This window comes from Pyrgilauda ruficollis, unplaced genomic scaffold (assembly GCF_017590135.1).
Source record: "Pyrgilauda ruficollis isolate IOZ18807 unplaced genomic scaffold, ASM1759013v1 scaffold72, whole genome shotgun sequence".
Taxonomy (NCBI): Eukaryota; Metazoa; Chordata; class Aves; order Passeriformes; family Passeridae; genus Pyrgilauda; species Pyrgilauda ruficollis.
This window is the reverse complement of record NW_024529044.1, coordinates 2,949,523-2,975,350: the sequence shown is the minus strand read 5'-3', so window position 1 is coordinate 2,975,350 and position 25,828 is coordinate 2,949,523. Positions and strand designations below refer to the sequence as shown.

The 25,828-nt window shown below is 38.3% G+C and overlaps 1 protein-coding gene across 3 annotated transcripts in view; it reads left to right on the top strand.

Annotated features, from left to right (window-relative positions):
- Nucleotides 1–25,828, top strand: part of HELZ (helicase with zinc finger) — an 85,103-nt gene that overhangs the window by 20,962 nt on the left and 38,313 nt on the right. For 2 of the 3 annotated variants that reach the window (XM_041485635.1, XM_041485633.1), the window contains 12 exons: nucleotides 1,361–1,485; nucleotides 3,610–3,666; nucleotides 4,482–4,530; nucleotides 4,945–5,020; nucleotides 7,895–8,093; nucleotides 9,129–9,236; nucleotides 9,536–9,833; nucleotides 13,065–13,332; nucleotides 17,901–18,234; nucleotides 22,001–22,131; nucleotides 24,447–24,626; nucleotides 25,145–25,249. In XM_041485635.1, coding sequence (XP_041341569.1) covers nucleotides 1,361–1,485; nucleotides 3,610–3,666; nucleotides 4,482–4,530; nucleotides 4,945–5,020; nucleotides 7,895–8,093; nucleotides 9,129–9,236; nucleotides 9,536–9,833; nucleotides 13,065–13,332; nucleotides 17,901–18,234; nucleotides 22,001–22,131; nucleotides 24,447–24,626; nucleotides 25,145–25,249 — 1,930 coding nt within the window. The remainder of the gene's footprint in view (nucleotides 1–1,360; nucleotides 1,486–3,609; nucleotides 3,667–4,481; nucleotides 4,531–4,944; nucleotides 5,021–7,894; nucleotides 8,094–9,128; nucleotides 9,237–9,535; nucleotides 9,834–13,064; nucleotides 13,333–17,900; nucleotides 18,235–22,000; nucleotides 22,132–24,446; nucleotides 24,627–25,144; nucleotides 25,250–25,828) is intronic. The other variant, XM_041485634.1, reaches the window with a different exon arrangement.

Here is a 25,828-nt window from a genome sequence, read left to right as displayed (position 1 = left end):
TTAAATTACTCCACAATCTTTCCCAAGAGATAGTGCTTAATGTGTTGCAACTTTTTATGTGCAACTGTATGTTTTAGCTTGGCGATATTAGGCAGATAATGATATGAAATATAATAATTGGAAATTTATATCTTTATATCTATGGAATATATTAATTGGAGATTTAATCTTTGAGATTAAAATAGCAAACTGTCAGACGTGTTAAAGCTATTTTTGGTGCTTCTGCTTCTGATTTGGGAAGTAAGTTCTCTATTTTTAGCAATGTGGTCTGTACTATCAGAGGGGTGAATTCAGAATAATCTTTAAGGCACTTTATGAAAAAAGATTTAGTTACCATTGCAGTTTGAAGAGATGCCTAGTTGTTTTTATTTAAATGTTTTGTGGGACTGTTTATTTATTGGGTCTTTCATGCAATTTCTGTTAACGACATGAATGTCTGTTGAGTGAAGAGTTTTGATTTATTATTCTAAAACGTAATCCTGAAGTTGTGGTGAATGTGGAATTCCTGTTAGCACTGAGAGGGGCTGTTTGCATCTGCGTGAGTAGCAGTATAAACACAGATGTTGATGTTGCTTGCAATAACAGTTATTCTATAATTCCTTAATTTTAAACAACTGTCCAGCCTTCTTTTCAATTCACACACTTAGCTTGCTAAGCTTTTTAGTCACTCTGGCGTTTCGTTTTCTGGACAGGTAACATGTGTGATTAAGTGTTGTTGCAGCTTGTCTGAAGCACGTCTGTATGCTGAAATAAATCCTGTCCCTGCTGGAAGTGTTCAGAAAGTGTCTGTTTGGCACTGCTCGCTGCTGATCCCGTGCTAGGAAGCATTCAGAAAGTTTTCTGTTACAGGGAGCCTGTAAATTTCTGGGCTCAGACAATCGTTCCTATATGCCACACTTTGCAGCATAAGTGAATAAAAGGCCTTTTAGAGGAGCAGGAATTGCCCATGAGGAGGTTGACTATTTTTGGAAACGACAGGGCATGTGTTTTGTGAGCATGAATGGATCTTCCTGAGCATGTTTGTGTTACTGAGAGGTTGTTGGTTGCTATTTCTTTTTTACCCTTTCTGTGAGAGGAGGTTCTTTGTGTCTGTGTCAGGTATTTGAATTTACTGTTCCCGTATTTAATTTATGTCTATTTTAGCATGTAAACATGACAACCTTTTTTGAGCTCATGTGCAACATTTATGAGCTGGTGGGAGACAAGCTTCAAGTTAATATTAGACAACAGCACATGATATTTAATTTACATCCAACAAGTCTGAAGCCAGACTGTTTTCTTGTTAAGGATGAAGGAAATCTGTATATATGACTTCAATGGATGGTGTGCTGAGGGTAATAGTGGCTGGTTTGTGTTGCAGTGCTGGGAGAGGGGCTGGCCAAGGGCGATGGATCTCTCCGGGCAGTGCTCTGCTGCATGCATCTCAAAGGGAAGCTGCAAATTGTGTCTAATGTTCTTTCCAAATCACTGATGGGGGAATCACTGGTAAGTGGGTTTGCTGCAATCTACATCGTTTAAAGAAAGAATTTTGTATTTCCTTCTTCTAAAAAATCTGTTTAATAACAAACTTCCGAACATATGTTTCACTGGCAGCTTGCAACAAAAATGGTTTGTGTAGAAAAGATAAATATATGGGCACACATATATCATCAGGATGCCAGGTTGTTGCATAACCAGGGTTTCAGAGCTGTGATTTTGAAAAGTTTTTTCATTGCTGGCCCTGAATCCTCAGGGAATGTAAAATAAATTTGCATATTTGTGCGATTGACAAGAATAATATAAATCTCAAACTTTTCCTTGCTTATTCTAAATTGTACCTGACCCCATTTTGTATGGACTTCAGGAATTCTATCCATTAAAGCAGAAAAAAATATTGATTGGACTTTTAAATAACTGGCCCATGATAACTTGTAAGACAGCATAAAAAGCTTTTCAGGAAAAGGAAAAAACTTTGCATTTCAAGATGAAGATAAAGATTTGAGTTCAAAGCTTCTATTTTACCCTTGAACTGTTAAAACTTGTAAAGATGCTTTTAACCCCAGACATGTAAGTAACTTTAGACTTTTATATGACTACTTATATGGGGAAATTAGGGGCATATGTAAGCCTCTAAAGAAGTGTCCTTTTAGTTTCTGTAGTCTGGATTAAATAGGCAGTTCATCAGCATGCACTGCTGGAATTAATACACCCAGAAATGTGATCATAGCTTGGCCAGACTGAGGGGGACGTGTGACATCAGAAACTTGCAGGAGAACCTCTTACCTTGAGATTGGATCTTGCTTAACTGAATCAGTAGGTTGTTTTTGAGAGTTCTGTTTGTCTGTCTGGTCTGTATCCTGAATTCCCTTCCCCCCAGCCATTGGCTATTTTTTACATAAAGAAAGGGTTTTTTTCTTTGTTTAGCTGTTTTCTCATGAAAAAACGTCTCATTGAAAAATTCCTAGTGAGGTTGAAGGAAACTTGCCTTCAGGAAAAATTAGTAAAATAGTCTTATTGCAGGGAATGTGGAGTGCCCTTGTTTTGAGCTGTTGTTGTGCAAATAAAGGTACCTTTGTATAGAGTTCCAGAGTGTCATCCCAAAGCAGGATTTGAGAGGTTTTTACAAGATTTAGGTTGTTAGACACAGTTATTTTCAGTAGGAATATTAAAATCAGCAGCTGATTTACTGACTGTGCCATTGTCTGAAAGAAGTGAAACAAAGTTTTGGAATTAATTTATTGAAGAGTTGGAATCCATCCAGTTTCCTCCCCAGTGGTTTAAGAGAATGATTCTTGGTAATGTTTTTTTGCTCTATTACATTTAAGCTCAACAAGTTCAATTTTCAGCCTTCTGCTGAAAAAGTGAAAAATCATTCTGGAAAAAGCCTAAGTGTGAGGATTGTTAAATGTGTAAGTTTTCAGCAAAGAGTGATTTCTCCTGCTCAGTAGCACAGCCCGAATGTGGAGAAGTCTAACAAATGTAGTAGCACTTAATTAAATTTCTGCAAGAGATTATTGAAATAAACCCTAAAGGTCTGGGTTCCTTTAATCAAAGTTTTGACCTTCAAGAGTGTGAAATTGTTACAAATACCTATGTATTTCACATAAATTCAGTTTTGAAAGATTTTTACTTCAGTTGTACTTGACTATGCAGTTAGTCACATGGCTAATCTTTGCTTTTGAGAGAAAACTCCAAAGATGATACAGTCTACATAAGAGCAGGAAGAGTTATGGAGCTGCAGAAATGAGTGATCTGTAAAGTGGATCCTTAAAAAGAAATAAGTCCATCACTGCAACAGCAGTGAGAGATTGTTATATTAATTCTTCAGTGCTAAAGTGTTACAGTAACCATGGTATATTTTTTCCCTCTAGTTCTTCTTAATATGGTGCTTTCCTGAATTGTCTGGTATTGATACTTGCTGTAAGTCTAGTGCTGGTTTGGCCAGGGTAGAATTCCCTTTTTCACCACAATGTTTACTCAGTTTTATTTAGTGTCATTTAAAATTGGTGTTGTAAGTCAAATTCATTTTTATTTCTCCTGGTGTTGAGGGGAAATGAACTTGGTTGCTGTGGTTTAATGCACATAATGAAGGTTTATGTGTTCAATAATTAATATTCTTTCTGCCCCCAGAACGGGATGGTAACTAAAGATCTCACACGACTGAAAACACTTCTTGCTGAAACAGAGGTAATTATGAGGATATTATTGGGAAAATAATGAGCAGTACCTGAAGCAGCTGAAGGGCTGCTTTCCATGTGTCCCAGGAGATCCAGGCTCACTGGGAACAGACTGGTTCAAAAATTATTGTTTCTGCTGTGTTGGTCTTTACCCACCAGCCTCTTCAGGAACTTTTCATCACAGTCTTGCAGGATGGATGAGAAAATGAAAAATGATGCTAATAGATTGTTGATTCCTGAAGTAGCAAGTAGAAAGAATTCCAAGCATTTAGATCTGCAGTATTTATTTATTTATCTATCACATTTTTCTCTGTTGGAAATTAGTCTGAAGTAATAAACATGACTTCAGAAATTTTTAAAGATTATAAATACCTTCTCAACTGTCTTTTCTTTTTTTTTTTTTACTGGAGGTCAAACTCTCATGTCTCTTGATTAAATTGTCTCCTCTCTTTTTTTTCCTTATACTTAGTTATTTATTTGAGATTTATTTTTGATGTAGATTGAAAGCTGAAAGATTTATCAATGTAGTTTAGTTTTTGGTGTTTTTTAGAAATTCACTGCAGTCCATGTTAAGTTGATTGCGGGTGGAATTTGGTCTTGTAAAAATCTCTGAAAGTTTTTTCTGACCAGTTGACTCAATGTTCCTGTCAGAATTCCTGTTATTATCAGAATCCCTGTTATCAGCAGGGTTTGTGACTGGAAGTAATTTCAACTTATGATTGATATTTTTGTAATAGTTGTTCTAAACCCCATTTTGACAGCAGTTCTTGTTGATGAAATTGTTTTGTGTTCCGTTATAACTGTGGGCTTTTTATATAATTGTAGGCAGCTGGTAAAGTACCGTCAGGATATCATGTAGAAGATTTAGAAGAAGGTATGTAACTCAATTTTAAAGCTACATAATTTCCTAGTGAGAAGACATGGATCCTGCTGAATGCTCAGTGCTGCATTGCAGGCAAAAAACAAAAAAGGGGCTTGACTGTTGTGATGAGCCCCAATGAGGTAGAATTATCTCAGTGTTGACTGAATTTGGAGGCAGAAGTTTTGGTTTATTGACCAGGGGGCTGTGTCAGAGCCTGCAGAGTTCTGCAGATGGTTTGAAATCCGCCTTTACCACCTTTGCTCTAAATGAGCTTGTCAATTTGTAAATCAGTTTTGGGGGGGGGGGGTAATTTTGCTTGTGTTCAGATACACCTTGGGCTGATGCTCAGAGATGTGGATCCCTGAGCAGTTGCTGTCTGACTGGAAAACTGAGAACTGAGGAATAACCACGGTTGTGTCCTGGCAGGGTCACGGGATGGTTGGCACTTCCGCCCCCCTCCCAGGGGCGTCACCAGCAGTGAGGAGTACACACTCTGTAAAAGGTAAGAGCAGTGAGGAATACACACTCTGTAAAAGGTAAGAGCAGTGAGGAGTACACACTCTGTAAAAGGTAAGAGCAGTGAGGAATACACACTCTGTAAAAGGTAAGAGCAGTGAGAAGTACAAAGTCTGTAAAAGGTAAGAGCAGTGAGGAATACACACTTTGTAAAAGGTAAGCTCTTTGCTTCATGTTAACCCCCTCCATGGGAGCAGAATGGTTCCTCTTTCATTCACCTGATGACAGAATGATTAACAGGCCAAGAAAGTGGAGGTGCTTGTTAGGACAGGAGTTGACCTGTTCACAGGTTTTTGGAAGGCTCAGTTTATCCAGCAGCACTTCAGTTTATAGAATGGAATCACTAACTCAGTTTTCATAGTACAGTGGTTTGAGGGGCATTTTTCTAGTGGCAGGTCAGCATCTGTCTTTCTCCCCTACCTTTTCTGATTTGGGTGGTTTCAGAGGTGTGAAAAGTTCCCCAGGCAGCAGTGTAAGCAGACTGAAGCACAGTCAGGTTTCAGTGCTGCCTTCTGATAAATGAGCTTTGTTGGTAGATGGGCTTTGTCTTCAGATAAAAAACCCAGAATTTCCCTCAGATCTCATTATTTTCCCTTTTGCATAAAGTCAGATACACAGAGAAGTTACAATGGCTTGTACTGGTGTTTCTCCTTGTCTTTTCCAATCATCTGGTCAATATTGCCTGTACTTTGTGTTGTTAATTGTCATTGTTCTCCATAAAACTGTATTAGTTTATATGGGGAGGAACCATCATTATGCACTTGATTCTGCCATTTATGTAACTAATGCAAATTATTTTCAAAAGCTCTGACCTGCTTTTTAAATGGCATGACTGAACTGCTGATTTTGAGCTACTTTTGGCATGATTTTCTAGAGATGCTGAATCTTGGCAACTCTTCTTGACTCTTAAACATGTCTGGTGCTTATTCAGCAATTTTAAAAAAGCAGATATTTACAATTTTCAGCTTGTGGTGATCTTTTGTTGAGTAACATCTATCCCATGTTTCCAACCATTGCTCTGAAATGTTTTTCCACTGAAGCTGTAATGAGCTTTAGGCTCACTGTTAACCCTTCCAGTAAGAAGGATTGTGCCTTGCTCAGCAAATCCCTGTCAACAGCATCATTCTGACCAGGGACTGAAATTTTAGTTTCTTAGGAGGAGGCAGTTGCAGGTACTGAATATGAATTTTTGTAGGTCTGCTTTATTTTTCCCCGGTGCCATAAAGCAGTAGGAGTGCAGAATATTTATTCTAGATAATGAAGCTATGGAATTGCAGGAGGTATTAAATAAGAAAGTAAAATTGAGGGGGAAAAAAGTGTTAAAATATGAACAATGGGATCTTGGAAAACCTGTATAATGATGACAAATTTTAAAGTAATATGCTTTCCTGTTAAATAATGAAAAGGAAGCTCACTTGATTTTAAATCTGCTATGTAGGTTATAAGAACAAGTCAGCAATTTTTTATGCTTGCACTCCATTTACTTTAGGAAGTGAAGTTCATAATTGTACTTTAGTATTCTAATGCAATGGTGAATTGGAAAATTGACAGAAGGAATACTGAAATTGACTGCCAAGATAAAACATTTTAATTTAAAATACATTAAGAAACATGGCTTGAGAATGCCTTTAGTGACATGGTGTTATATATCATGTTTATTTTGTTTGCAATTTGGGCATGCAAACTTGCAAATACATTTCTTAAAGGAAAAGTGTATGCTAAATCAAATTATAGCCACTGATGTAAGTGTGACCTAGATGTGCAGGTACTTGTGCTGCAAGGTTTTCAATGTCACAGTCAGGTATGGCTTGGTTTTGTCTTTTAATTCACATTATATAACACATGTATTGTGGAAATAAAAAAATGTGATGTTTGCATTAACTTTTTGTAGTCTCCTTGTGCAAAACAAAGAAACAAAGCAGTCTCCTAGCCAAATTTTATTCTGTATAACCGGTGCTTTCCTGGTAGCTTCAGAACTTAAATCTCTTCCCCCTATTTAATTTTTATTTTGTCATCTATTTTTTAAGTGCTTCAGTTTTGAAGAATGATGGAGCTGCAGCTACTGCCTTGTGGTTTATAATTGTAATACAAAGTTAAATTATAAAAATAATCCCCAAGTTAAACAGGCATTTGCCCAGACTTGCAGTAAATTCTGAGAACTAGAATGCTTCAATTGTATACAGGCTTTTGGAATAGCATTAATTCGATGCATCAGCACATGCCACTAAGTGGAAAATGTATTTCTTTAAGAAATTCTTAGTGTCTGCAAGAATAGATCCTTTTAGACTAATACACCCTTTCCAAAGAGGGGAATTAAACCTTCTCCTAGAGGTTTCTATGTAGGTGTATTTAGTAGAAGGGACCATGTGATGTCACTGTTGCTCCAGGAAAAAACTGCTGATTGAGTATTTATCAGCTAATAATGTAATCACTGGAAGAAATTATGCTACATCTTTCCTTTGCCCTTGATTACCAGGGGGCTTTGTGCATATTAATACAGTGCCTAGTCATTTCAGGGATGCTCTGTGATCTCCTTGTGTTATTTGCTGTACAAACACTTGATTCTGTTTTCTTTAAAGCTGGAAATTTCTTAAGACTTGAATCCCCCTGTATTTCTAAGAAATTTTATATATTTTCCTAGGCTTTGCAATGAGAGAAGCTGCTGCCTCTTTTAGAAAATGCTGTAGAAATAGATATATATTTCCAAAGTAGTTCACATGGACTAAACTGCCTTTAGTTCTGTGAGAGAAACTTAAAGAATGTCCAAACCTCCTTCTGGCTTTACAAGTAAAATTGTGTGGTGGTGTTTTTTTTTTTTTTTAATTGGAAGCTGAATAATATTTTTTCCTATTTTATGTAGATTTTTAGAGCAAGGGATCTGCAGGTATGGTGCCCAGTGTACTTCAGCACATTCCCAGGAAGAGCTGACAGAATGGCAGAAGCGATACGCTTCCCGCTTGATCCGCTTGAAACAGCAGAAGGAAAACAAGCAGTGCTCGGGCACTTACATGGAAACCCTCATTGAGAAATGGATGAATTCCTTGTCTCCTGAGAAAGTGGTGAGGAAAATATCCCGCTTCTCTATGTGCTCACATTTAAAACTAACATGAGCCTGGTTTTGGCCCTGACTATCAGAGCTGGTCGAATCACTCCTCACCAAGAAATTGTCCAACCAATTTGCTCCCCTTTCCATCCTGCCCTGGGTCTTGCAAAGAGACTTAGGCTGATTTGTGGGTTAATCACAGCTCATTCTTTTTGCATATTCACTATTCCCAGTGTAGGATGGGTCAGCAAGTTTCTTAGTATTGTTCTTGTTCCCTAACTAGATGGCGTAACTTCTTAAACTGGAGAATAAATGGTAAAGGTTTCACAGCTTAGTCAGGAATACTCTTATTCTTACTCTTACTCTTAGTGGGGAATACTCTTACTTGCATGTGACTCGTTTCTTTGCCTGCACCTGCAAGCCCTGGTATGAAGAAGAGCCAATCCCCCAAATATTCAGAAGTGTTTGAGTACCAGGAGTGTGGGATATGGATGTGATCAAAGTTAGCAGCTCTTTGGAATTAGAAAGAGCATTTTTTGTGGCATTCGACCAGCTCTACTTACCAGTGGCCCTAAAGAGTTTTTGGTCCATCTGTTGTTGATAAAATCTGAGAAAAGTGGATTTTAGCAAAATGCATTGATGAGTAGAAAGGCTGATTATTTTTTCCTGTTGTCTCAATAGTCTCGTTAATGTCAGTGAGATCTGGGATCTTCTGAGCCTCACTGTATTTCAGATTCTTTTCTCCAAATGAAATTCTGTTCTTCTTTAAATATTTACAATTAAGTTGTTTGTTGCAAATCAAGTCTTGTGGTTAATTGTCCCTAAATGGTTCTATTCTTCATTTACACAGTGTGGTCTGGTAGATTTAGCTTGTCTCTCTGCATTAGCACATATTTACATTAATAGCTGTGTGAGACTTGCATCAATCCTGCACAATCTGGGAAACCATTCTTTCCTCTTTCTATTAAACAAAATGCTACCTTTATCTAAATGTTTGTGTTTTGATACTGCTGTAGAAGTTTAATGTTATCTTCCTTTTTTTTAAATCTAGCTTAGTGAATGTGTAGAAGGAGTGAGAGTAGAACATAATCCCGAGCTCTCAGTAACTGTCACCACCAAAAAGTCTCACCAGACATGGACATTTGCTCTCACATGTAAGGTAGGACTACTTATTTTTTGAAAGTTAGTAATAACTAGAATGCTACCCATAACCTTTTGCAATTAAGATTTCGGTTGCATCTTCCTTAAAACAGAGAAACCTCCTAGCACCATCCCTTCTCTCTCTTTTTTCCCAGCAGCTCTGGTGATTATGTATTAACTGCCAGATTTCTGGAAATCAGGCAGGACCTGTACCTGCCCTGAGAAACTGATAGTTCTTATTAATCCTTTTTATCTGATTGCAAATGGAGATACTCCTGGAATGATTTCAGTATTTCAGCCTTTGCATTTCTTTTCCAGCCTGCAAGAATGCTGTATCGAGTGGCATTGCTTTATGATGCCCATCGACCACACTTTAGTATCGTTGCAATATCTGCTGGGGACAGCACTACCCAGGTATCACAAGAAGTTCCAGAAAACTGTCAGGAATGGATAGGAGGAAAGATGGTCCAGAATGGAATAGATCACTATATATACAAAGTCAGTATAGCCTTTAACACAGAAATCTTTGGGACTTTTCGCCAAACTGTGGTGTTTGACTTTGGATTAGAACCAGTCCTCATGCAACGAGTGATGATTGATGCTGCTTCAACTGAAGGTAATCTACTAAAATTTTTTTTGTTTTGTATAGTGGAGGTCTTTGATGCCATCTCTTTCCTTTTCAGTTTTGGGCAGAGCCACATCTCTGTCAGCTGTTCATGAATGTTTCATACTGTATGTTATGTTCTTCATAGATATGAATAGAAATAGTGGGCAAAAGCTTCAGAGGGTGCAAATCAGGGAGATAATTGGAATATGACTTACTTTGTGTCAGGATAGGGCTCCTAAGTGTGATTAAAATGCTGGGAATTTCTAGTTTGGTGCGTGTCTGAGTGCAGCACTGGAAGTTCTGACTTTATAAAAACATGTTTATGTTTTTATAAACATTCTTCTATTGATGAAGACATTAAATATGTCAGGAAAGGTCGTTAGAGAAATGAAGTGTTTCTGTATAAGAATACACAGGGTAATAAACCCAGTAACGAAAAGAGACAATCTGAGACGTTGGTTTGTATTTTTTTATTCTCATGTAATACCTGACTAGGTTTGTCAAAGACAAGAGGCTGAGTATAGGCTTGTAACTCAATAATTTGCTGCTGACATGAATTTTGAAAATGTTAAGAGAGTGTAACTATATTTATGTTTTCAAGTAAAAAAAAAGAGCTACAAATTAGTGTTTAATCTGTTTCTGAAACTGATCTGTGTCTCTCAGTTCAAACCTGAAATAACTCCAGTATGAGAAAAATGTCAGAAAATGGAAAGATGTTTAAAGAGGTGCAAAAAAAGAAGGAAGCACTTTGATTTATGGTGTAAGAGAGCTAAATATAGGTCACTATATCACTTGGAAGTAAGGCATTTGGTGGGATACAGGATTTTAATTTTTAATGAAAATTTGAGAGATGAAAACACCAATGAAACAGAATTGTAGCACTGGGATTTAAGCAGAAAGAAGAGGAAAAGGGAAAAGGAAGGAAAAAAGAGGAAGCTGAGAAAACAGCAGTTTTCTATTCCTAGCCTTCATTTCCATGTAACAGATTAACATTTGCAGCATTCATGGAACAAAGCTGTAAATAGCAAATACTAAAGATCATGATCTTCTGAGATGCCTCAAGTGCCTGTAGCCAGGAGCAGGGGGATTGTTCATGGTGTAACATCTCTGGGAGCAGAGGGTATGGCTCTGCCAGGGAGTGGGAGCTGTTCCATGATCTCCATGGAGCATGTGGGTGATCACAGGTCTCCTAAGCCACTGGGCCTGTGGAGAACAGTCCTTGCCTTGTAAACCTGGGCAAGATCAAGGGAACCAAGCCATGAGTTACTTGCAGAGTCAGAGTTCCTGTCAAACCAGTCTGTGGTCTGGGGCCTTAGACCAAGTGCTAACCACAGGGCTCCCAGGAGCAGCCAGCTGAATTCACATGGAGGTGATGGGTGGGGTGGAGGCAGCAGCCCCCAGCACCAGGAGCTGCTGTTGCCTTCACAGGCTGCCTGTCTGTGTGCACAGGGACACTGAAGTCTTCTAATACTAGTACTTATTTCAAATGGAAGGAGTTAAGAGCTTTACAGATAATTGTAACTACAGGAACCTGGGCTTTTTGCTGTGTGTGTAAGAGATGTGTAATAGGCAAGGGAAAGGGATAACTATGTCGGATCTGTGCCCAATTCCATAATTTCTTTTACTTTTTGGTATATATGAATTGAGATCTTGTGGAAATGCTTTTCCTCCTTCATCCATTTCAGAAAGATGCCTGAAGTCTCTGTGCTTGCATGTAATTCAGGGCCCTGTCGAGATGTTTAGGCAGGAATGAAAGGTCAACATTAAAATATTTTAATAGAGGAGCTTCCATTCTGCATTTTGAAATCTTTATTTACAGCAAAAGAAGGGAGCTGTAGGAAGTTTTCTGTGCAGTGATTATGTACTAACTGCTCTTTAAGATAAAGTGTCACTGTGTGTGCAATCTGTGCCAGGAACTGTTTATGTCAGGCTTCCAGGGAAAGCCTCTCCAGTGCTGGGAATTAAATGGCTGTTGTTCCAGCAAGCAAGGAGTCAGTCCCAGCATAATTACTGAGCTTTTGGGATCTGAGGTGTGATTTGTAGCAGAGAAAGCTTCATTTGTGGTGACGTTATTTCAGACACACAAACCACACAAACTTGGACTTTTTCTTGCTGTACAACTGTAGCTACTGATATGGTTCAGGCTTGAGGGATGTATTTAAATGTGTCTTCTTAGTGAGCACATCAGATCAGTGAGTAAGATAAGCCATGTTCCTGTAGTCATAGTCAAGCTGAACAGAGATTTCTTTTGCTAAAATGCTGGGTTTTTTCTTATTTAGACTAAAGACAGTCAAGATAATGTTAAGCATTTAATTTGAATTTGAAAATGTCTTTTTTGCACATTTTCAGCGTTGGTGTGATATCCTGGATACCTATGTTAAATCTTACTCAGAGATTATACATTAAGATAGCATAGCTTGACTATAAATGCCAAATATTTTCAGCTCTGCAATTTAACTGCAATTCTGTTAACTGATTCACTGTTGTCATAGTGGTTTTGTGGTTTTAATGGATATATTCTAGGGGGCTGTAGACAAGTGCTTGGTCTTCTGTTTCTCATCTAAGCTATGTGGTCCCTATCAGGCACCACATCTAAGCTATGTGGTCCCTAAATCAGGCTATGTTAAAAAACGAATGTCCTTTGAATTCTCTAAATTTTATATCATGTTAGGTTACATTTCCCAAGTTCTACTTAGTAAAGTAGCTTTAGCTACTTTATGTAACTGTCTGCACACAGATTAGGGGGCTGTAGAACTTTTAAAAAGGCTTTCAGTGTTGCAAATGCAATGATTCCTTACCAGCTGATTTGTCAACTTGTTTTTATGACCTTCTACATTCTATAATACACATTTTAGGGTTCCTCGCTATTTAATGATTTTGAAATGAGGGGATGTTGCAGTTGGATTTTAAAGTGTATTGCAGTGCCAAGTCCTTCAAAGCTGTTCAAGTAAAAGTGCTTTTTTGTCTTTATTAATTCTAATTGCTATCTATAGAATGTTTTATTTTCTCTTGGAGAGCCTGCTTGTTCTCTGTGCACACCTGAAAAGTAGAGATAGTAAATACCAGCAGTGAACTTCCTAAAGGTGTTGTGGGCAGAGGAGATTCTCCCTGTGTTTAGGTATCTCTGGGGGGATTGGTTTTACTAGTGGGTTTTGTTTGATTGGCTTTTTTTTGGAAATAAAACCAAGCCAGCTGGGGTTTGTAAAAACAAAGCCCCCCTTCCCTGCTCTGTCCATGCAGACCTTGAATACCTGATGCACGCACGGCAGCAGCTCCTGACCACAGCCAAGCGTTGGGATTCCACGTCCAAGACTATTGTGGAGTTTGAGCCTAATGAAACTACTGAACTGGAGAAGAGCCTTCTCACCAGATACCAAATCCCTCTGTCTGCTGACCAGCTGTTCACACAATCTGTCCTGGACAAATCATTGACCAAGACCAACTATCAGTCACGGCTCCATGACCTCCTGTACATTGAGGAAATAGCACAGTACAAGGAAGTTAGCAAGTAAGTGATTCCTTAATAAAAATATTCCTATTAAAATGAGGGAGACAGCTTTTTTCATTAAATCTACCTGCTTCTTTGAGATACTGAGGCTTCCTGTTTCTTTGAACTGAACCTGAATGAGTCTGGGAATAGTAATATTTGGTAAAGGTCATTAGCACTTAAATGTAAATTCCTGCTAATTCATTGAAAACAAACAGTGTGTATCAGTCTGTGCTTACAGTTGCAGGCACTAAGCAGCTGTTGGAGAGGGTTTTGTTAATTTTGTTTCTAGTTTATTGTCTGTCTATACAAAATATATTAATAATAGTTATATTTGTGTTCCTGTGTGAAAGTAGGTTATAGCAAAGGAATATATAAAGTCTTTGTAAAAAGGGTTGAATTGTGGGTGGATCAGACTGATCTTGTGATGATGTGGCAGCTGACTTCATTTATTTCTTAAATAGGTTGACACCCAGTTTCCTAATAAAAGACATATAATATACATTGTTTGGTTTGTTGTGTCTTTAGGTGTTATGAAGAAATTACCCAGCTGATGTAGATGCTTGAAAAGTATGGGTCTAGGTAAAAGATGTGAAATTTACACTTACAGACCTTTATGTGGACTTTTACTGTAGTTTAATATTTGTAGTCAAAAATTGTTCCTGTATTCCTGTGGTACTAAATAGTTTTAGAGGTTTGTCACTGCTCAGAATGGAAAGTCTCAAAGATACGACATCATTGTAGCTAATTTGGTAGCAAATTTAGTTTTATCAATTACCTGAAGTTCCAAATCAGGAGGTCTTTTTAAGATGAAGAACCATTCCTGGAGCTACAGAGGTTCAGTTGAACCAGCCCTCTAGAGCTTAGAGAGAAAATACTGTGAATTGTTGTATTTCTGTTGCTTTTAAAGAAGAAAAATGGTTCAATTTATTTTTAAAATCTCAGCTGAAGGGCAGTATTTGAGCTGTTTTTTATCTTTTATCTCTGCTGCACTCTGCTCTTGAGCTGGAGTCTAACACATGCAGGAATCATGCTTGAACACTGTTTCCAGCTTACAGAAATATTCTCCATCATACGTATTTACAAACAGATTGACTTTTCTAAGGCCTTTTGAAATAAAAGTGGATTTAAAGTAAATATTATGAAATACCATTAAAACATGAGCAGTACTTTTACTGATAGAATTTTCACCTTGGGAGTTAGACTCATGCCTCATAGGAAACCAAAGAGCAGCAAACCTGGAGAAATCAAAGAAAAATAAGTGTATCTTGTATGTAATGCTTCTCCTTTGGACTATTTGGTGCAGCAGTAATTTATTGCTTGATTAAATTAAAAGTAAATGTTAATAATGTTCTTGAAATCTTCTGTTTTGATAGTGTTGATGACAAACATTCTTTTGATCTTGTAGCTGACCTACTTTATTGCAAGAAGGCTCAAACCAGCAGACATTTCCACTCCTCTGTGGCTAAGATCACACACTTGGTATTCTCTAGTGAAGTGTCAGGGTTGCAAGCCTGGAAATGGCAGAGGAATCCAGATGTGAGTGGGTTGTAACACCTCTGAAGTGGTGCCACAGTGGCAGCGCTGATGAGCTGTTGCACTTTCAAGGGTTTGTGAATGTACATTGTAAAAGGAGTAGGACTGGCAGCTGGCCTTCTGACTGCACTGGAGTAACACCAGTGTCAGAGTGAAGTGGATCCTTGGGTTTGAAGAATGTTGATGGTTTCTGACTTTCTAGGAAGGTGCTGGTTCAGACTTTGTGTGGAATCACCTGAGTGGAACTGGACAGTATTGGGTGAAAGTTGCAGTGGCTCAAACATACCTCGAATTCAGTTATAAGGTAGATCTGGACAGTCTCAGAGAACTTTACTTTTAAATCATGTTTATTTCAAGAGACATTTATACAAGTTATTCCACATAACTGTTACAAAATATAATAATAAGGAAGTCACTGCTGTTTAATTTCCAAGTGCACACTGTTTTTGAGGAAAACCAAAGCAATGTTCCAATCTTGATAGTAGTTGGGTTTTGGAGAGTCTAAATATCTGTTCATGGTTTTAAAACGCTTCCTTTCTCTCTTGCATATTGAAGAGAAAAGCAATATATACTTCTTAGAGTGACTAGAACATTTTCTTCCATGAACATTAAAGGGTGTGAGGTGACAGACAGCTCCTTCTTTGCACCCAGAATTACAGAGCAGGTTTATCCTCAAGGCTGTGAACATGTCAAGTACTGGCTCTGATGAAAAATAAATTTGTTTTGCCATTACTGTGTGTTTCATGGATCCCTCCCCAGGCAGGTGTCCCCTGCACACCCTGAACCGTGCAGGTGTCAGTGTCAGAGCAAATGTGCTGAATGTGCTTTTGCAAAGTGGCACCTGGGGCTTTGGCCAGGATGGGTTTGTTTGCCTTTGGGGAATTTATTGTTTGCATTGGTACTGGATGATTAGTGATTTATGAAGTCATTCTTCATAATTATTCTGTGGTTTTGAATATGAGCAACAGGTTTTCTTGTGGCTGCTTCATGAACACTGCAGGTAGGCTGGCATTTGCAGTGCTTAGGAGGAAATAAAAGTTTCTAATTTTTTTTATAAACCTGACTGAAAACCTTATTTTATCTAACCCTGCAAAGCAAGGGTGAGAAATGGATGAAAGAAGCAACTTCTGATTTTTAAAAATCAAATCCTGAGAGGATTTTGTAGTTTTGTAGTTTGCCAGAAGGTGTCAGCTTGCTCAATGGAAATTGCTTGATAATCTAAACTTGAGATTCCCTTTAGCACATCAGGTGCAGTTCAGTCATTTATGAAAACACTAACCTGTGCCTTGTCTCAGAAATGCAATAAAACTGTTTTGCAGCACGTTTTTATGAATCTGAATTTAGCTGATACATATTCAGCAGCATAGGGATCAACTTCAGGGAAGTTTCAACAAAATAAATTCACAATAGCAAATGATTGTATCTCAGTAGGAATTCCCAGCCCTTGTTACTCAGTTAAATGTTTTATATAGTGTTTTAACAAGGAGCTGTGAGCTCTGTTTCAGATGTGGCTGACTTGCTGATAGCTCCTTTGGAATAGTGCAGCAAATAGAAGAAAACTTGTCTTTATTGGTACATGTGGAAATGGGAAGGATTGGGTGGAAGCTTTCCCTGTAGCTTGTGCAGTAACCTTTGTGGTCAGTGATAACCAAACAGATCCCTGTTAGGTAAGAAAATTTCCCTTTTGCAGAGCGGAGGACTGGGAAATTCAGATCTGACAGTGTCCATGTTCTGTAAAGAAGGAGCTGTTACCACATGGGGGCAAACTTGCAGTTTTTGTGCAGGATTTGTGGTTTGGCAGATCTGGAAAAATACATCTGATTTGTTTGGTAGATGTTTAATTACCAAGCTAAAATGTTGGATTTTATTGTTAGAGGCTTATGATTATTGATACTGCAGGGCTTAAATGAGCAATTACCAGTTTATTAGGTTAAAATAGAAAGTATAAGAAGAACAGATCAAATAAAACCAGTATAAGTATGAAAAGTATTATTTGAAAAGAATGTGTTTTTCCAAGAGGTTTTATTTCATTTGTGAATGGGTTTTACTTCTTTTTCTGTAATTTGTTTCAAATTTAGGAAAAAGTTGCTGATGAGAAAATAACTGAATATTGTTACTCTACTGTCAGACTTTTTTTCCCCTTTGTTCTTTTTAAAACCAGGCTGAAGCAATCTGTTTTAAAAACCCCAACACACTAGGAAGAGATTACTTTTTATTGGTGAGAGGTCAATAAAGTGTGCTAATAAGTCACTTTAATGTGTTGTGCATGTGACTTCTGGAAAATGATAACTGCAAAGGATGAATTTGTTACATCTCTGATTACAGGAGGAAGCTGCTGCTAATAGGAATTCTGTGGATAGATGGTTTATAGGGCTGAGCCTGTGATGCCATTCCCTCATTTCAAATGAAATATCATTTTAATGCCTGCAATCTGATTTGTTTGAATGCATTTTGATCAATCCCTCTGAATTATAGGTATAATACCATTTACTTTTTAAGATGGAGATTGCCCTCTTTGGTGTGCAGCCTGGAAGAGGCTCATGGGATAAATAGGAGTATTGCTCTGTTCTTTGCCTGCTTGTCTCCCCTTGCATACCTACCATAAGATGACAGACTGTTTAAATAGAAATTTTACTGCTTTGGGACACGTAATTAATTCACTCTAAGTTTTATTGGTATCTAGTATTTGTTTCTGCTTGTCTCCCCTTGCATACCTACCATAAGATGACAGACTGTTTAAACAGAAATTTTACTGCTTTGGGACATGTAATTAATTCACTCTAAGCTTTTATTGGTATCTAGTATTTGTTTCTCTTTTGTGAGGGTCCTTTTTTAAAACTTCATAGATGTTGATTCTTTAAATATGTACTTTATAGGCTACAGTCATAGGAAAAAGTGTGGATATTTGATAGCTGCAGACTTACAAAGGGCCAGTTTGACTGTACTTGTCCATACTTAAAAATTAATTTATGAGATGAAACTTCACCCTGAATGCCTGAAATTTCAGAATCTGAGAGCATTTTTGTGTACTGACTCGATGCTTTCTCACTTAGGTTCAACATAAAAGTGCAATTGCAGATTGTAGCAAGCTTCATGCTCACTGGTGTTTCTGGAGGTGCAAAATATGCCCAAAATGGACAACTTTTTGGCCGCTTTAAGCTCACTGAGACCCTCTCTGAAGACACTTTGGCTGGACGGCTGGTGATGACCAAAGTCAATGCTGTTTATTTATTGCCTGTCACTAAAGAAAAGTCAGCACAGACCCAAGGAACCAAAGAGAAGGTTTATGAAGCAGCTATCGAGGAGAAGACAAAGGATTATATCTTCTTGAGGGTATCCAGGGAGTGCTGCGAGGAGCTGAATCTTCGGGCAGATTGTGAAATGCAGGTAGGTCTGCCTGGAGGTGCTTGGGGTGTCAGAGCTCTTTGCCTCTTGTTTGCTTTGCCTCCATGACTGATCTGCTTACCAAACAAAATAACCTCAGATTAAGGTCACTGGAATTGCCTGGAATGAATGCATTTTCACCCAAGGTTTATCTCATCCCATTTGTTTTGTTTTGAGGAAACATATGCAAGAATCCTAATGTCTTAATTTAACATGGATAATTGGTCTGGGAAGATTTATGTCGTTCTGAGCTCTTGGTTTTGTGTTTGTTTTCTTAAAACAATAATTAAACTTACTAATTGATTGTATTTGAAACTTGACTGGAATGCAAAATGAGCTGGGGCTTCAGGAACTGGCTAATTTTTCCTTGAGTGTCTTAATAATCTTGGCCCGAGGCAGCAGATCTATTCTGCATTAGAAATTGAGTCCTAAAGTTGTTTGTAAAATCATTTAGTACTTTATATGAGTATCACTGAACTGGTGGTCAGATTCTTCAAGCATTACCTATATTTGAATGAATTTTAATTATGAGGAATTTTTAATGATTATTATTAACTGAAATTTTGGAAAGCAATCCTTAGTTTAGAACTGAGGAGTTTTAATTTGGATGTGCAGAGTTTTTGTTAAAGGTGCTGGAGGTTTTGCTGCTCTCTTCAGTAGAGTTGATATTCCCTATGTGATTCTTAAACACTGATAAAACTGCTTTGATTTCTGTGGATTTTGGATAAGTTGGTTAGTTTCCTTTTTCTTTTCCTTATAATTAGTCTCAGAAACTTGGTGGTGCCTTGTTTACCTGCTGTTCTGTCTTAGCTGTAATAAATACACAATTCTGCTTTTATCAGGTAAACCATTCATAAAGGTGGGGTGGAGTGCACTTTAAAGCACTGTGGCTGCTGCCACTCTTATTTTTGGAGTGGTTCCTCTGTTCTCTGTCCTGCTCTGTGAACCTGGCAATGGATTAACTTCCTTTCCCACTGTTTTCTGATTGTGGAATGTATATTAAAGCAGGTTACATGCCTCTCCTTCCCAGACAGCCTCATTCAGTACTCTGCAACAGCAAATAGAACTATTTGATTCCATCCAAGCAGCATTAAAAGCAAAACAAATCACAGGCTGTTAAGAAAGTGGTGAATGCAGGTAGATAATAGAAGGTATTTAATGCCAGGCACCTTGCTTGGACTCCCAGAAGGGGCTGTTAAAGTGTCACCCAGATGAGCATCACAGCTTTTCTGCATTTAAATTACCCTCGTTAGGTTGTGTGGTTTTTTGTCAGCCTTGGGTCTGCCTGAGCAAAGATATTTCCCTTGGCTGGATCAAACCAGGAGTTTGGGACCATTGCCATTTGAGTGGCAGTCTTTGCCAAACGTCTGCAGGTTGTGCTTGGGGGACAGATCAGTGCTGGGATGGGTAGGACAGAGCCTGGGGACGAGCTCGAGGTGCCCATGGGGCAGGATGAGCTGTGCTGTCACTGCTGACAAGTGCCAACCCTGCTGTGCACAGTGGGGCTGAGGGGCACAAATTGCACGGGGGTGGAAAAAGAATTCTTGAATTTTCATGTGTCCTATTAAAAAAAAAGTTTTCTTAGCAGCTCCAAACACCTCTGTGAGCTCCATGCTTAACGCTGTCAGATTTGTTGCTGCCCTTGTCTTCAGGCTTATGGTTGTACATCTTGCTGTAAAATGTGGTAGTCAAGATGAATATTTAATGTCTCTATATCTGCCAGAGATGGAAAGTTAATGGCTATACTCTGCGGGGATACAAGCAAACATTGTTTATTTACAGCAAAGCTAGTGTTGATTTTACATGCTACATAATGATATGAACACTGTAATACTCAAATAAGAGTAGGAAAAAGAAAATGCTAATTTACAAAGCCTTTTGAAGGAGATGATCTGCCAGTAGTAAACATCACTGTACACCAGAGTGATCCCTGTGGTGGGAAAGGGGCTTCATGGGGAGATAAAGGAGTGTCAGGTACAACAAGGAGTTAAATCTAGAAGGATAAATTATTCCTCTGTATGGGGAATTCTCCTCTGTAGGAGAAGGTTCCTGAGAGGAGGCTTTTATATGGCTTTGAAAGAGAAGTGATCACTTTTCCTTTCCTTCCTTCTGTCCTTCCTTTTTACTTGTCAAGGACTTCTTAAGGTTTTATATAAGTTGTCAAAAAAGATAATTGTAAAACTATATTCTAGTATTGCTTTGTGTTTGTTGAACTTTCTGGTTGGTGGCACTAATTACCATGAAATTAAAGTGTGATTAAGTAAGAATGGGCTAACATCAGATCAGTGAGTGCTAGTGGAGAAAATCATTAGATCTGAGGCCAGGTTGTTGCTTTGGGCTTGGGGGTACCTTTGGAATGACTGCCACCTCCATGGCTTTTCTCTGGGGTGACACAGGGGCTGCACCTGCAGCTGGGATGGTGCTGATGGAGCAGGTTCAGCTCATCTTTGCTCTGGGTCTGTTCTTCTCATCTTCTGGCAGGTGGTTGTGGAATCTCTCTATGGCAGATGTCCGTAGAAATTGTTAAATAATTGATATTTCCAGGTAAATGGGGGGTGCTTTTCCAGACAGGTTGCAGTGATGTGGCTGCTGTTGGTAGCGTGTTCACACTCACTGTAAATCTCAGAAAGAGACTTACTACTGTTTAATCAAAAATGCTTAATAGATTTGTAGCACAGTAATTACATAAATACATAGTGACAGCAGTGCTTTGGAAATAAACCTAAAAATGTGTATTAGTCTCTTGAAGTTCTTCAGCAGCTTTTGGTGTTTTTATGCTGGTTTTTATTAGTGCAGATCTGTGTCAAATTTTGTCTAAAGGCTTCTGGTCTGTTGTGAACGTGGAGTTCTTTGGCATAATACTCTGATCAGATTAATTTGTTTCTGGGGAGATTAATTATTGCAAATTTAAATCTGTGTAAATGATAATCTGAGTGAACTGTTTTTATGAATAATTTCCCCGGGAGCTCTTTTATCCCTTGTTCAAATTTAGAATGTACTTTTCTCTTTACCCTTTCAGTGTGTGTGTATGTGTCAACTACTTTCACTATCCATTGTTCCATTCTGAATTGAATCAGGAATGTTAAGTGCTCTGCGTGATGTTTCTGGCTTTGTACCAGAATTTATGTTGGCAATATCTTTTATTTACTAGCATTGAAACACCTGTAATTGAGAGAACAAAACCATGAATGTATTGGTAAGCAGCGAATTGTTAGAAATTAACTTTTGGGGACTCCTAATAATTGAACAAAAATGACAAGTTATGCTGTTCCAGAGTGTTTGACTAAAAATAATGTTTGGAGTTTATCTTTGCTGATTTATGTAATTTATTGATATGGTAAAACCTCTGGCCTGACATTTTCTTGAGGTTGTTCTTACAATAAGAGATGAAAGCTTACATTTGTAAAAACAATGCTTTAGGACAATAATATTTTCCAGGACTATTTTTTGTATTTAAAAAAAAAAATTCCAAGAATGCTTTCCCTTTAATTTTTTTTCTGAAAGTGCAGTGGAATCTAATCTTAAAAGTCAAACAACAAAATTAAATTAAAGAAAAAGCTGTATTTATCTCTGATTCTAAACAACAACAAAAAAAGGCCAGTTAATTTTATCACAGATCTTTGGATCGAATGCTGTTTGCTATTTTCTTCTGAGAGCCAGTGGTGTGCAGGAAGATAAAAATGTATCATGTACAGCAAAGTCTAATGAGCATTTTCTCAATGAATCCTTTTTGTTCACCCCGCTGTTTATTCATTGGTTTGTTGTGCAGGTTGAGCTTCAGTTCCAGTTGAACCGGTTACCCCTCTGTGAAATGCATTATGCCTTGGACAGGATTAAGGACAACAGCATTTTGTTTCCAGATGTCAGCATGACTCCCACCATACCCTGGAGTCCCAACAGGTATACAAACACTTTAAAATCAAAGGTTGGGTGGGAATGCAGCTCTGAATTTCTCAGAGCAGATGGCTGAAATCTGTCCTCAAACAGGAAACAAGCCTGATTAGTGGTGAGGGTTCTGAGGAGGGAGGGAAACTGTGCTGAATAAAACAAGAGGAATGATCCTCCCAGGGCCAGAACCCACTGAGTGGTTTTCCCTGGGGCTGAGCTGAGGGTTTGGAGGCATCACAGTTTACTGTGGCTGCAGAGAACAAACCTGCTGCTGTTAATTTCTGTGCTGCCATCCTCCTCTGAAAACATTATACTTCATGGGAGTGGCAGTGCCAGTTCCAGGAGTGCTCTGCAGGGTCCCAAGATGCGGAGTTCTGGTTCCAAGGATGATCCATTAGTACTTGCTGGGCTGCAGTGAGCCCAGATCTGGACATATCCCAGAGGGTGTGGTTATGGAAGGTGTGGCAATGACTCCTAAAGAAGCAGCCCAGAGATTCTTTCTATGCACATCTCACAGTTTCCTTTATGAAATTATAAACCTCTGTGTTATATGAATATTCTAAAGAAATGTAAGGCTGATGCAGTGAAAATAGTTTGTCTGGAAGAGGAAGCTTAGGGAGGAGAAATGTGAGGCTGTGTGGCTCAGGGGACATGGTCAGTGTTCTTGCTCTTGGTAAAAGAGGCATGAGCTTTCTGTGCTTGGAGAGCAGGGAAATGAGAGGAATGTGGAACTGATAGTCTGCACAGCCTGGGAGGAGTTGTGTGGGGTCTTGAAGGTGAGAACTAGGAGTGTGATTGTGATGCAGGAGAAATCAGGAAATAGCCCAGGCATTAAAAAGAAAATGATCTGTCAGAAAGCTGAGAGAGTGAGTATTATGTGACAAAAAACACTGGAAAAATGGTAGTTTGTCTCTGAAACTGTAAGAACAGATCCAGCACAAGGGTGGGATCAGTGTTCTGGGTGGGATGACCACTGTGTGCATCAGAGATTTGACAGCACTGAGAGGAAGAAGGGAATAGGTTCTGTTTAGAGTTACACTACACAGCTAATGGAGGTCAGTGCCAATCTCTTCACTGACTTAATTAGGTTCTGAGTGAATCTTACAAGGACAATGAAATGGTGTTTAAGAATAGTTTGGAAGTAAGCAGTGATTTCGATAAAAAGGAGGCAAGTCAAGTAGGATAGAACTTTTATATTCTATGTACATACCAGTTGCATGTTGGTATAATGTTTTCTATTTTTTGTATACATAAATAAAATATGTAATGATTATAGTTCAGTTTAAATCAGTTCCATCTGATGGCTTGATTTGTCCTTCCTTAGGAATCAAGCTAACTCCAAACTGTCTTTCCTGTTTTTCTTCTATGTCTGTTTTATGTCCCTGTTCCTTTCCTGTATTTCTTAGTATTTTTTCCAGCTTGCTGTTCATAGACATATCAAAAGTTAAAATTCAGTCAATTCCCTCTTGATCTTGCTCCCTGTTGCTAACTACTTCTGAACAGAAACTTTCCCAGTCTGTAAGAAGTGTGGTGCTTGTACCAAAGCAGATCACATTACTAAAGTATGGCCATATGTGCAGCAGTGACAGGTGTTTTTTACTATGCGTGTCTACTTTTAAATCTGTCAGTGGGAATATTAAAAACTCTGTCTAGAAATCTTTAACTTCTTATGCTCATTGGAATTTTCTGAAAGCATCTTCCTCCCAATGCTGGCATCACTGGCTGCTTACAACAAAAATTCTTTTTATAGACTGCATTCCCATTAGAGATATGTGCCCTGATGATCTTAAAAAAAAAAAAAAGTAAAGAGAAGTTTGTAGTTAACTGGTAGCCAATAATTTTTAAATTTGATTTTAGATAATTTCTACCAAGCCTTGAGGTTGTGTAACTGGTTACTTTTAAAGTTAACAGCATAAATGCTACAGGGAAAAAACATAACTAATGGAACTATTATTTGCATGATAATAGAAGAATCATTGTATGTTTACCTGCTTTTGTTATCAGGGAATGGTGCAGTATGTCCTCCTTCTAGAATGTGTGCTCTGCAGGTTAACTGTTGTTAGGTGGGATGATGTAAATTGAGAATAGGTTGAAACCTCCCCCCCACAACTGGATTATTGCAAATAGCAAATTTTTATGATTAAAGTATGTGATTGTTTTGCTAGATTTGTTGATTTGTTTCACGTGCCTCAGCAACACAATCCACAGAGCAGCTCTGCAAAGGCTCTTCAGTTTCTTTAACTCTTTTGAAATCCTCCCTGATTTAATTTCTGCCTGGCAGTGGATGGTGAGAGCAGTTTGTAACCTCAGTGGCCTCCTTTGCACAGGCAGTGGGACGAGCAGTTGGACCCCCGGCTGAACGCGAAGCAGAAGGAGGCTGTTCTGGCCATCACCACCCCGCTCTCCATCCAGCTGCCTCCTGTTCTTATCATCGGTCCCTATGGGACAGGGAAAACCTTCACTCTGGCTCAGGCAGTCAAGCACATCCTCCAGCAGCAGGACACCAGGTGAGAGGGGGCACTGAGCACAGAGCAGGGCCCCGCTAGCACAGAGGATGGGATTTTTTGGCTAGAATTCAAGTCAGAGGTAGAAATACAGGATTTCCACCCAGCTTAGAAACCAACAAACCCAAGCCATCCTTCATCATTTGGGATGATAAAGTAATTTTGCAATCTTAGCCTGTATTTGCCATTTAGAACAAAACTAATTAAAGTGGAAGTTATGTAGAATGGCTGTGATTTGCTCGGCGTGGGAAGTTTTGCAGCATGGTAGATAACAAAAGCTGAGCTTTAAAATCAAGTCCTGATTAATAATTACAAAATGATTGTTGAAAACCTGTTTGATAACTGGTAAGTGAAGGGTTTGAGCTGAGGGCTGAATCATGGGAAGTGCAGTAGGCCAGTGAGTAGTTCCATGAAGAGGAATGTGCAGGAAGATGGCCACTGTTTCCTTTTTTTTGTATTCTACTGCTTTGAATTGTTTTCTGTTTCTTCATTGCTTTTTTATTTGCATCCATTTATTCCAGCAGGATTCTCATTTGCACCCATTCTAATAGTGCTGCTGACCTCTACATAAAGGATTATTTACATCCATATGTAGAAGCAGGCAATCCCCAGGCAAGACCTCTCAGGTATTTTTTTAAGGCTTATTATGTATCTATAAAATACTGTTCTTAAGAAAAGGTGTCTATAAAAAAAAGGTTAAAGAATTTTCAAAGCATAAAAGCATATTGGCATTACCAGCAGTGCTTTTGAAAACAGCCTAAAAGGAATGTGAAATATTGTAACATAATTTTCAGTCATTTGTTAAATAAAAATAAAGACATCCTTTTTTTAAGCTTTTATTATTCTGTTGATAAATGTGTCTTTCCTAATGAGCAAGCTTTTGATACACTCCTCTAAAAGCTACTGTGATAAAATAAAATGGACTTTAGTTGTATTTTAATTTCTGAAAAGTTTGACTCACAATTACAAGGCTAATTTGGAAACTGAGGCTCCCCACCTGACTTCTTGGAGAAACATTTTGGGTTTTGGAAACATAGGAGCTACTTAGAGAATCATGTGAAAGTAGTTTGGCCTCTTCTGATAAATCAGTGTGAAGTGATTGTTTATGTGTTGAAATGTACTTACTTAATGTGTATTGGGGAAATTGGTTTAGGAAAAAAAAAAAGAAGCGGAATCGTAAGAGCAAGGAGGGTAAACTTGCAGGA